Source organism: Protopterus annectens, chromosome 10.part0 (assembly GCF_019279795.1).
Source record: "Protopterus annectens isolate FY-2018-M chromosome 10.part0, PAN1.0, whole genome shotgun sequence".
NCBI classification, from domain to species: domain Eukaryota; kingdom Metazoa; phylum Chordata; order Ceratodontiformes; family Protopteridae; genus Protopterus; species Protopterus annectens.
Window position 1 is genome coordinate 1,782,466,015 of NC_056744.1, and position 12,603 is coordinate 1,782,478,617.

A 12,603-nucleotide genomic window follows, 5' to 3' on the forward strand; every position below is an offset into this window, starting at 1 on the left:
TTGTTTCCACTTTACTCCTTGATCTTTCCAAAGCCTTCGATACTATCTCTCACAGCCTGCTCTTAACTAAACTCTCCAAACTCTACCTATCCTCCTCCTCTCTGAACTGGTTCTCTAGTTATCTATCAAACAGAAATCAAGCTGTAAAATGGAAAAAAGCAACTTCCTCCTTCCTAAGCACCCCTACCGGAGTCCCACAAGGCTCCATATTGGGCCCTCTTCTATTCAACATCTTTATTAATGACTTCCACAAATCTATCCCTTTCTCTAGCATTATTCAATATGCAGATGACTCCACTATCATCTGCTCCGCCTCTTCTATCTCCACCCTACAAAAACTTACTCAAGACGCCTTCTCTTCCACTGAGCAATGGATGCTTTGCAACCATCTAGCTCTCAATGCCACAAAGACCAAATTAATGTTATTTACTCCCTCCAAACTCCCTCCCCCCAATATAAACTCACTCTTAGTTACCAGTCAAAATAACTCTCCTCTTGAAATAGTGTCAGAGACCAAACTTCTTGGGGTCCACATTGACAACCAACTAAAATTTAGTTCCCACCTACAAAAGAACATCAAAAAAACACATCAAAAACTTGGCATGCTATATAGACAAAATGCCTACCTCACACCTACCACTAAAATCACTCTAGCTTCTTCCTTCCTCATTCCCTCCCTCCTCTATGGTGCCCCACTTCTTACTAATCTTCAGTGCTCCTTAAAAAAACAGCTCACCTCTTGCTATAACAAAATAGCTAGATTCTCTACCACCCATAAGTCTTCCACTCACCACTGTCTCTCCCTCCATAAACTAAAATGGTTAGAACTTCCCAACTATCTTGCTTATACTCAACTAACTCTAGCCCACAAGCTTATTCTAAACCCCTCCAACTGTCCCTCCCTCTCCTCTGCCTTTAAAATGCACCATCCAAATAGAGTTCTAAGGTCTAATAATCAAAATCTTCTAGAGGTCCAGAAACCGAATCATCCCCCAGGCAAAAACCTCCTTTCCTTCAGCCTTGCTCGCCTCTGGAATTCCCTATCACCAAACATCCGCACTACCTCTAACCACTCTACCTTCGAGAAATCACTTTTCTTACACCTAGAATCTCAATGGGAATGCTCTTGTACCCACCCCACATAACCAACTCTACCTTTCCCTGTACTAACATTCTACTCTATTCATCTAATATGTTCGTTCATTAAAATGCTTTTATGTTTTGCTTTTCTTCCTTCGTTAGCCTGTACCAAGATTGTCACTGACAAATGTTAAGTACATTTATGTTTTGCTTATGTTCTTTTATAGTATGTACCTATATATTTACGGTCAATGTTATTGTAAATTGATTTTCTTTTTTGGAGCTTTTCTCCCCAGGACTCCATTGAAAACGGGTTCTTCAATGGCCCAATGGACTATCCTGGTAAACCAACTGCAATAAATAAATAAATAAATATATATATATATATATATATATATATATATATATATATATATATATATAAATACATATATACTCCTAACTATTTACATATTAGTCAACCTATAAAAACCTTGAAGGTCTTAAGGGTATATAAATCAATTTCACATAAAATTACACTGAAAATAAATCCTTAGCAATTACAAAGCAATAATAAATCATAAAAAAATAGAAAAAAACATTCATTCCCAACTTTTTGAACATAACCCCATACTTATAAAACAAATTAATTTATTCTAAGAGTAACCTTATTTATTTTATAGTTTAGGTGCATGAAATTTTAAAACTGGTTGAACTGATATGTGGTCACTCAAACCAGGGTGGTAAAGTCATTTAATTTAAACTGTCGTAGCAGTTCTTTATACCCTAACCTATTCTACCAATCCCCTACCGTAGGCTTAATTTCTACCTGTTCCAAGATAACAAACTTAAATTCATTATGGGAATGGTTAGGTAAAGTATGTTAAAACAAAGCATTATTAACATTCTTGTTCTTTATACTCTATACATGTTCATGTATTTACTTTTGAAGGGTTCTATCAGTTTTCTCCACATAAAAACAGGAACGCTAAATACAGATAGCTAAGTAAACAATTCATGAACTTCCACAATTCCCTTTTTTAAAGTAAACATTTGATTTAAAAATATTGTCCAGTTTTATATTTTCTTCCTCAAAAATATAAGGACATTTATTAAAAAAAACACATTTCCTGGTGCTTTGCCTACATTTTTTCCTTTTGTAACCACAGAGCTATTCATTTTAAACATATTCTTTAAATTCTGTCCGGTTTTAAACACAGATTTTGGACCTTTTCCAACGGCCCTGAAAAACCACTGGGTTACATTTTAAAGTATTCCAGTTCCTGTTAATAGTATCCTTTACTTTCTGGGAGGCTTGGCTAAACTCAGTCACCATTGCCTTTTCAAAGTCATTAGTATCACTAATGGGGGCATTTATCCTCCCTACCAAACCCAATACTTAATAATTGATTTGAGTGATTAGGATAATTTCAAAAAGAGAAGATGTTATTCTAGAACGAGATGCATTTTTTCATATGTTTTTAGACAGAAGATATCCTAAAGAATTTATAAATAAACTTAATGTGGATGTTTTGGATGAGTGGGGCAAGAAATATAAACCATTATTAAGTATTGGGTTTGGTAGGGAGCTAAAGCCCCCCCCCCCATTAGTGACACTAATAACCTTAAATAGGCAATGGTGATTGAGTTTAGCCAAGCCTCCCAGAAAGTAAAGGATACTATTAACAGGAACTGGAATATTTTAAAATTTAACACCGTGGTTTCCAGGGCAGTTGGAACAGTTCCAAAATCTGTGTTAAAACTATGCAGAACTTAAAGACTTTGTTCAAAATGAATTCCTCTATGGTTACAAAAGGAAAAAAATTGTAGGCAAAGCACCAGGAAATATGTTTTTTTGTAATCAATTTCCTTATATTTTTGTGGAAGAAAGTATAAAACTGGGTAACATTTTTAAATCAAATGTTAACCTCAAAAGAGGAAATTGTGGAAGATCAAGAAATGTTTACTTACCCATCTGCATTTAGTATCCATGTTTTTAGGTGGAGGGAACTGAGAGAACTCTTCAAAAGTAAATATATGAACATGTATAGAGTATAAAGAATAAGAATGTTAATAATGCTTTGCTTTAACATTGCTTGACCGTTCCCATCATTTCCATAATGAATTTACGTTTGTTATCCTGAAACAGGTGGAAATTAAGCCAAGGCGAGGGAACTGGAAGAATAGATTTGAGTATAAAGAATTGCAATGCCAGTTGAAATTAAATTCCTTTTCCCCTACTCCCCACTAGTTTGAATGACCGTATATCAATTCAACCAGTTTTAAAACTTTGTACACCTAAATTGTAAAATAAATAAGGTTAATCTTATAATAAGTGAACATTTTTACAAGTATGGGATTATGTTCAAAAAGTTGGGAGCGAATGTATTTTCTGTTTTTTATTATTTATTATTATTTATGAATTTTAAGTATTTATTTTCAGTGTACTTTTAAAAGTCGCGGTGGTGCAGTGTTAGCATTGTTACCTCACAGCAGGAGGTTCTGTTCAGTTCTTGGCTGGAGTTCCATCTGTGTGGAGTCTCCATGTCCTCCCCGCGGTCGAGTGGCGTTCGAAAGGCAAGCGTGAATGGGCGTGCCTTTGTTTAAGGTTGGGCGTCGGGCTGACAACTTGGCACCATAAAACTCTACTGCCATTCATTAGCAGACTGGAGTTCCACTGTGGCGAACCCTAACTGGGAAAAGACAAAAAGTTTCAGTGTACTTTTATGTGAAATTAGTTTATATACATTTAAAACCTTTAAGGTTTTTATAGGTCAACCAATTGTTTAATTAGTTAGGAATGTATATGCAGAGAGACGTTTTCTGAATGTTGTTTTATTCTGATGAAGTCCTAGAACTGATGGTACTAAAGCACTTACTGAATTAATAAAAAACTCTTTTATTGAATTTTTTCTTGTTTTTGGTAAGCCCTTTGTGTTTTCTCTTTGTTTGTTTGCTCTTGCACGACGTTGTCACTTTTATTTGGTTACTGGGTTTTTTAGTGACATTTGGAGCCTTGTATTTGTGGTTTTGAGCACTGTTAATAGTTACATAGTTGTGTATTAGGCTAACAACTACTGGGGCCTTTTTAACCCTAGCTGTGCATCCCAAATCTCTGACAAATTCTGGTACCCTTGATAGTGTAACTAGGGGCTTGGGAGATAAAATATTTACATGCAGTAGTCTGAGAGATGAACCATTTACAGGCTGTCTGTGTCCATTAGAGACATAGGTGATAAGCCATGGATGAATTTGTAGCTCACCATCCATTTGTTTAAGTTACATTTGAATTGGGTTAGTGAAGAACTCTGCTTTACATGGATGGGGAGCTTGGTCCACAGAAAGGGTAGTCCTGAGGATACATACTTGTCTATCCAGCAGGTTCTATTTATATCAAAGACAAGGCTTAAACCTTCTGAATGAGTAATTCTGAGGTTGTTTGTTTTGTGGATATGCAGGAGGTCCATCACACTAGGGTCCAATGATGCCTTATATGCCAGGTGCAGACCTCCCTTCAACAGCCTGTATGTGACAGAATACAGTGATGGGTTTTGAGGTTCTCTGCATAGGGCATCTTAGTTATGACCTATATTCTTTTAGTGAGGACCTTCTGTTGGCATTGTACTCAATGACAGGTCTGATGAGTGCCAAATACTGTGGAATAATGACGTCCTTGGCCCTAGATGTCATGCCCTTGTTTATAACTTGCATAGTGAAGAATGAGTTCCTCTCTCCCAGACATGTGATGGCCAAAGGCTAGAATAGTGTCTACATGTTTCCCCAAGTCACTGATAACTCCGATAACTCTTAGGGGTGTGTTGTCAGCATGGTAGTTACCACGGGTGACCGAATTCCCAAAGCATACTGTTATGTATTTCTTGGTGTTTATCTTTAATACATGGCTCTGACCAGGTATTTGTCTGTGTCAGCCCTTCTTGGAGAAGAATACTGTCAGTCAGAATTCTGTCTGCTCCTAATTTGCAATCATCTGTAAATCTGGTCAGCCAGAGACCTTTGAAACTGTGTACCTCAGATGTCTGATTGTGGTCAAATTAATAATTGCCACACATGAATGCATATTCTCAGCCCACTGCAGTCAGAATAAATGCACATTTTTTATTTGAGGGGTTACAGCCCAGCAGCCAGTACCAAGAGTCACCCCTAATTGTATGTCTAAAGATGTGATCCATGTAACTCTATGCTCAGCACGTGATTTTTTTTTATGTGTAGAGATAACCAGAAAGATATTATCACAGAGAATAACATAGCACATTTGACTGTCAAATCAATTAATCATTTATTTAAGCACACCATTTACCATTTTATTTTTGTGCAATTAATCATGAATTACAGGGTATGAAAGAAGGTGATTTCATGAATAGTTTCAAAATGAGGGTAACAAGATGGCAAACATTTTTGCAAGCTGATAAAGTTCTGGTCTAAATGACCATAAATACGAAATGTGTTCTTAAAGCATGACTGTTATTCAAATGCAACTAGTTTACAGTTACAAAAAGTGATCAATTTGTATACTATTTTGTTTTTAGCTTACGTCATAAATTTATGGCATTTTAATATGTCATGTCATTGCACCATTTAATTTCAAATTTCTATAAATATGTTGCTTTTTACACTGAAATGTTCTGAAGAAGTTGTATTTATTTATTTAGTGGATTAAAGTTCTTAGTTTTATTAAATTTCTTCCTTTGGGTATTTGCCTGCTTGGACTGTGTTTTATTTTATGTCTGGAAGATTGCATTTTTGATGGAAAGACATAAGTAGACATGACATCAGCTCTCAGTTGTAGATATTTTGAATCTGTTGTAAGCCTTGTGCAGTTTCGTACTATGTGGTAGCATCATTCAGGTTATGGACTTTTTTGCTATTCTTTAAACAAAGTTGGTTTGGGTGTGTCCCTTTCACTCAGTTTGTTTGTAATATAGCTCATGGTACACTCTCATTTAGGGGGGATTTTATAGTGTGGGATGTACAGATATATCAGTAAATGCAGCTCAATGTTTTATGACTATACTATACTTTGCTATACTTCTGATATTTCAGTGAACAGAGGTATTATTTCCTTCACATGAATTCATTTTTTTTCAGAATATATATATATATATATATATATATATATATATATATATATATATTTTTTTTTTTTTTTTTTTTCTTTGCATTGATCTCTTAGTGGCACAAATTGCTCATTACTAGTGTTTTGTGTGCTACCATTATTAATTATTTTTGCTCTTTTGTGAGACATCTGTGGCCTACATCCCTGTTCATAGTATATAGTCATGCCAAATAGTACTGTTGCTGAGTTTAGGCTTCCTTCATAGCCAGTTCACTAATATTTATATCCTCAGAAGTTACCATGCATCTGTGGTGTTCTAGTTTGACTAATATCAGTGAATGAGTTCCTTGCTGGAGAAGCCCCACACGAGGGATACTCCAAATCCTGTATGTGAGTTTTTAGTGTACTATCCACCATGTACCTCTACATAGGATAGGGCTAGACAAGGAGACACTGTACTGCAGCTTTATAACAGGCTTTTTCTTACAAGCACTACCCCATACTGTTGTACTGGGCTGATGTCACATGTGTGGTCATTCAGTTGTACTTTGAAAGGAATGCTCCCACCTCCATGGAAATAGAATCCTCTATTTACCTGTCCACCTTCTGCAGCACCAGCTCTCTCAGTGTGGACCCAGTATCACCAGTGGGGCTTGTGCTCTGGTTTGTGCATCCAGCAAGTCCTGCACCCTCCTCCAAGGAATAGATGAGAAAGTAAAAGCCTTTCATTACTCCTTCCTGATACCGATGTCATTAGGTGCATGAGGTTTTAATAGAACACAAGTCTCATGGGTAATAATCAGGCCTTTATCATTCTTTGCTAATGGAGCCATTTTTGATGAATAGCATTTATAAATATAATTCTATAGTAATGTATTCTGTAGAGAAACTGTTAATTTTGTTTCATTGCATAAATTTCATTAAAACAAATTTTCATACTCACACTAAAAAGGCTTGTTTTCTGTTTGTTTTTCTTTGTGAAGAGTGTCCAAAGACACTAATAGTATTTTTGATTGATGGCTCTGGAAGTGTGGCTGCATCTGATTTTTTAACAATGAAAGAGTTTGTGAAAAATATCATGACGACATTCCAAAGAGAACACACTCTGGTAAGTGTTTTTATTGTTATTATCTTTATTTTCTTCTGCATTTAGCATCTAGATATATTATGTTGGCATATTTTATGGAAATTGATCAGTGCAAGCTATTTGTTCTTCAGAAGTAAAGACAAAAAGATAACAAAAACACAGAAGCACTCTACCTTAAAAATAATGCACACTTTGGCACCATCAGTATGTTTGTTTGTAAGTATGCATTTTTACAGGTTTTACACAGTTGTTCTGTCAGTTTTCCTTGGCCGGTCATCTAACGACATGACTGATGGATGAAGTACTGGGTTGTGGGTCTGAGATGTGACACAGCGGTGATGAAAGCAGAAGGTAGTTAATACTGACAGCAGGAAGGGGGATAAAATTTTGTGCAGAGGAGAAAGTAAAGCACAGTGAAGCCCATGTACCATTTCTAAGAACAGAGAGAAAGTCTTAAGGAGAAGAATGACTTTTGATATTTCTGATATTTTGCTATAATACACATCAGTAACAAATGTTTCTGTTTTGGATTTGAGACATCAACAGTTGTTTGGATGCATATGAGGAACTGCTCACATCTATGATACTTTTGGTGTCAGTGAGTCACTTAGGTTTGAATAATGAGCCCAAAGCTGGTGACAACTAGCCAGTCAGAAGTGTGAGTGATCTCCTAATGGACATCAGCAGGTCACAAATCCCTTTAAGATGATTATAGGCACACAGGGCCTCCAAAAAGAAGAGTAGATTTGTGAAAGAATACTCATGGTATGTACAATGACTATACTAGTGAACTTTGCACACTGAGTTCCAAAATCACAAAGGGTTACATGCATGCTAGAAAAATATTTTGTTAAATTAGGTTTGTATGGATGAAGTCCAGGCAGTATCAAACTCTCATCTTCACTTATTCTCCACTATGGTTCAACATTCTTTACTCACTTATAATATGCAGAAAGCTTACTAACTTCCTTCCTTGTACCTACCTTAACACTATTCCTCCTCACTGCTTAGTGGTCATGTATACATATAGGATAGTGACAATTGTTTGAAGTAGCAATTATGAAACGGACAAAAAGCGTGTACAGTTAATCAAAAATCAGCTGATCACATGAAACATTTGTTTAGCACTGTGAGATTGCAGTATACTGGAATCTGGGAATTTGCACTCCCCCACTGTACTGAAATCTCAGAGTTTGTATATAATATTAGCAGAGGGCCTGGGGATGCAGAAGAGCTCGTCCCCTGCAAACAAGCTTGCTTAAAATGTTATTTTTTATTTTTTTTTATTTATTTGTGATTGACAAGTTGTGTTCAATCACTTGCCATTTGATAAGGCAACTTTTCGATAGATGGTCATATATCACATACCTGTTTCCATAATCTCATCCTCTAAGTCACTATCAAAACCTCATTACTGTAGGTAAGGATGGAAACACAGACTGACCAATAAAATGAGAGCTGCATCCTATGAGTACTTCTGCTACACCCATCCATTTCTCACCCTGCCAGTCCCTTCTAACTTTTACTTATGAACAAGGCTCCAAGATACTTAAACAAATCTGCCATGAGTTTGTCTCTACAAGTAGAGCAATCCAGTCTTTCTGGGAAGACAAACATGACCTTTGACTTGGTGATGCTGATTTTCATCCAAGTCATGTGACACTCTGTGGAGAATCCCTCTAGTATACGCCATAATCACATTCATTTGAGACCAATAGGAGAACATTATCTGAAAACAACAGTCATCCCATATCTCCAAACATGGGTAATGAAATTTTTAATCCAAATTTTAAGGAGTTAGTACTTCCTGATGGCCTTATGGCTTAAATGCTAGTTGTTACAAATGTATGAAACTTATGAACTCAATATTATCTAGTCATTTCCTGTACCTTCATATCCAGGCTATGAAAATCACAAACAGTGAAACAAAATTCACATCCATGACAGAGTCTCATATCCACCTTGAACATATCTGATTTAATGCTGAAAATGCAGCCTTAGCTATATGGGTTAGATCCTGCCAAGGATATAATAGCTAGCCAGCCACCATCCAAAGTTTTAGGGCACCTTCCATATGCCCAAACTGTCAGACAGCTCGAACTGAGCTGGATAAAAGACAAGTATGGGTGCAATGCCCTTCAGAGCTGTCCTTTCACTGAAGAGTATGCTCCTCGGAGGCTTGAGAAGACTGACCGGTAACTTGTGCTTTCCTTTGCTGGAAGATAAGTTCCCTTCAGTGAAAAGCCTTACTGTAACATACTTTTAAACGGAGCACTCTTTTTTTGTCAGTTTAAAAAAGACCTAACTAATGACAGTTTCTCTGCAAAGAAAGTGTGTTTATGTTAACACTGGATGGCTGCCATAATGTTTGAAAGTGCATTTAGCTGCGTTTTTGCTGTTAAAAGAAAAACATAACCATTGAGGACTAGTAGTTTTACTGGCATCTGTTGCTTGTTTTCCCCAGGACAGATGCTACATTTTCATTTTGGCCATAACAGATTGCCAGTCTCATGGTTGGTCCTTCTTTCCACCACAAAAACAAAAAGAAAAAGGTAGGGAAACAGCCTTTTTCACAACAGCAGCCTAGCAATTTGCTTCAGCCACAGGTGGGGAACTGCTGTGACTATTTGTTGTACCTCAGACCACTCATCTTTCTTTTACCCCTGATCCCTCTGGTGTAGCACCTACAGCCACTATGGACTGGAGGTAAGCCACATACTCTCTGGCTGTCAGGGTCCCCACTGTGGGCAAGGGAAGCCAGTCTTGTTGGTTGTAGCAGAGGGAACAGGGAAGGTTTCCCTGTTGTGCCAGAATGTGGTGCTCATCCCTGGGGAAGCAGCAGTTGGCATTAGTAAAACCCTTGGCCCCAATTTTCCTCTAAAAAAAAACAGAAAACCAAACATGCATCTATATCTGCTTAGATTTCTTTGTATAGAAGTAGTTTGTTGGGACTGGCTTAGGTTTGATTCAGACTGCTGATCCTTTTTAGTGACTAGATTCTGGTAAAAGAAAGAGGGATGCCTCTTTTCCTGAAGAGCTTCAAGATTCTGAATCTAAACAGAAAGATGCAGCAATGAATTCACGGTTTTGTCCTCAGATTTATGATTCGGTTTCAGAGGAGAACTCACTTTCTGATTCTCAGTGTGGGGGTTTCTCTTTCTCTAATACTTTTGCTAGAGTGTCCCAATGTTTTCAGTAGGATAACACTGAGGTTTCTCAGTCCCTCAAAAAATACAAGTTGTTACAGAAGGATTTTCCAGACCCTATACCCTTTCATCCTGCCCTGCCTGCTTTAGAGGTTGTGTGTCTCAATGCCTACAATTTTCCTGATAGTCACATACTTTTTTAAAAGGGCTGAAATAATGTATACAATTCCTCAGCCTTTTAAATTTGTACACACTATTCCCAAAGTGGACTTATCAGCTATAGCCTTAGTTGACTCCTCTGCGACAAAGCCCTTAGATAATTCCAGTCCTACTCTTTCTAATAAGAGTGGGAAAATTATTGATAGGTATGGGAAAAATGCATACTTTTGCAACGTTGATTTTCAGAATTTTAAATTGTTGGGCTCATATGTTAAAGTTTGTTCCGACATATTGTGAACATATGAGGAATGGTTTATCTACAATTTCTTCTTGGGAAGAAAAATCTGCTTTAAATAACTTAGTTTCTTCTATTCCAGTGATCACAACTTATGGTTTGCAGTGTGTGTGTGTGTGTGTGTGTGTGTGTGTGTGTGTGTGTGTGTGTGTGTGTGTGTGTGTGTGTGTGTGTGTGTGTGTGTGTGTGTGTGTATGTGTGTGTGTGTGTGTGTGTGTATGACTGATGATACTTCTTCCAGGGCTATGGTCACTGGTACTGTTTTAAGGAAGTATGCTTGACTGCATTCTCAAAAACACCCAGATGATAAAAAATGAGATTTTAACTTCTCCCTTTGTCAGAAATTTAATGTTTGGCCCCTCTGATGCATAGTTAATCAAAGCATGTGATGAAAAGGCCAAGCTGATCCAGGGAATCTCTAAGATTTTTCACCCCTCCTTTTCCAAATTGTCCAAGGGATTTTCTTTTTCCTCATCCAAGTTTTGCAAAAAACAGAGCAAACAGTCTCAACAGAATTCTGTAAACAGATGTTTAAACAGAACTGGCAAGGACATTCCAGCAAGTCTAAATGACAATTAAGAGACCTTATGACCCTGTCACACCATGACCCCTTTAAACTTTACAAAACGTTGAATCTCCATTTGTCTCTTTAGCAACAAATTGTTTCTGACAAATGGGTTCTAAAATCATTCATTAGGGTTACAGATGGCAGTGGGAGGAAAGTCCTCCTTTCCAAGAGGTCATTCATCATCCTGTAAATCAGACTGTTTTTAAGGAATCTGTATATACTTTGAAGTATGATATTTTGGCCCCAAATGGGTTAAACTTGGAGTGTAATTGGAGATTTGTTATTTAATGATTTTATAGGAATATTTAATTATAGGTTCAATAGTTCATAGGTAGGTATTAGGCTATCTGCCCGAAGGCATTTATAAGCCTAGCCAGAATGTGTTGGCTTTCGCCGGCCCCCCTTAGATTACTTGCCTGTGCCTCTGTCCAGCAGAGCCATTGAAGTGATCCATGGGGTTTCTCTTGAAGAGTGCTAGCGAGGAGCTCAGCCTAAGGTTTCCCATCCACTCGTCGAGGTTTCTCTTGAAGAGTGCTAGCGAGGAGCTCAGCCTAATGTAGACTGGAATCTTGTTCCAAAGCATGGGAAGTCTCTGGGACAGGAATCTATCCCTCCAGCACGTCCTATTTATTGTTGTGGTGAGGTTTAGATCCCTAGAGCATGTGGCTTGAGGGGATAAGGTTTTCTTTAGGTGGAACATGTCCATCAATTCTGCATTGGGCATGGCCTTATATGTGAGGCAGAGATCACCTCTGTGTAGGCGGTATGCAACCGAATACAGCTGGAGTTTCTTCACTCGACTTGCATAGGGCATCTGTTTGAGGCCAGTGATCCTCTTGGTGAGGTACTTCTGTGGTCTTTCCAGCTGTTGCAGGTGTCTTGTAAGGTACATCCCAAATGGGGTGTTGTACTCTATGATTGGTCTGATGAGTGATGAGTAGAGTGGCACAATTACCTCTTTTGATCTGGATGCGAACCCTTTTGTGATTAGGTGGGCCATGTAGATGGATTTTCTAACCACTGTGGCAATGTGATTATCAAAGATGAGATTGCTATCTACTTGGGTCCCCAGGTCCCTTATTACGTCTTCTGTATTTAGGGGACTACCACCTATGTGGTAGTTTGTGGGTACTTTGTTTTTTCCAAAGGGGTTGACTATGCACTTTTTGGCATTTAGCTTGAGGCCATGATTTTGACACCAGGTATCTGTCTCAG

At 37.7% G+C, this 12,603-nt stretch overlaps 1 protein-coding gene across 1 annotated transcript in view; it reads left to right on the forward strand.

Moving 5' to 3' along the window:
* LOC122814496 (integrin alpha-M-like) overlaps positions 1–12,603 on the forward strand; it is a 935,681-nt gene that overhangs the window by 187,221 nt on the left and 735,857 nt on the right. Inside the window, exon 7 of the mRNA XM_044087070.1 lies at positions 7,117–7,241. Coding sequence (XP_043943005.1) covers positions 7,117–7,241 — 125 coding nt within the window. The remainder of the gene's footprint in view (positions 1–7,116; positions 7,242–12,603) is intronic.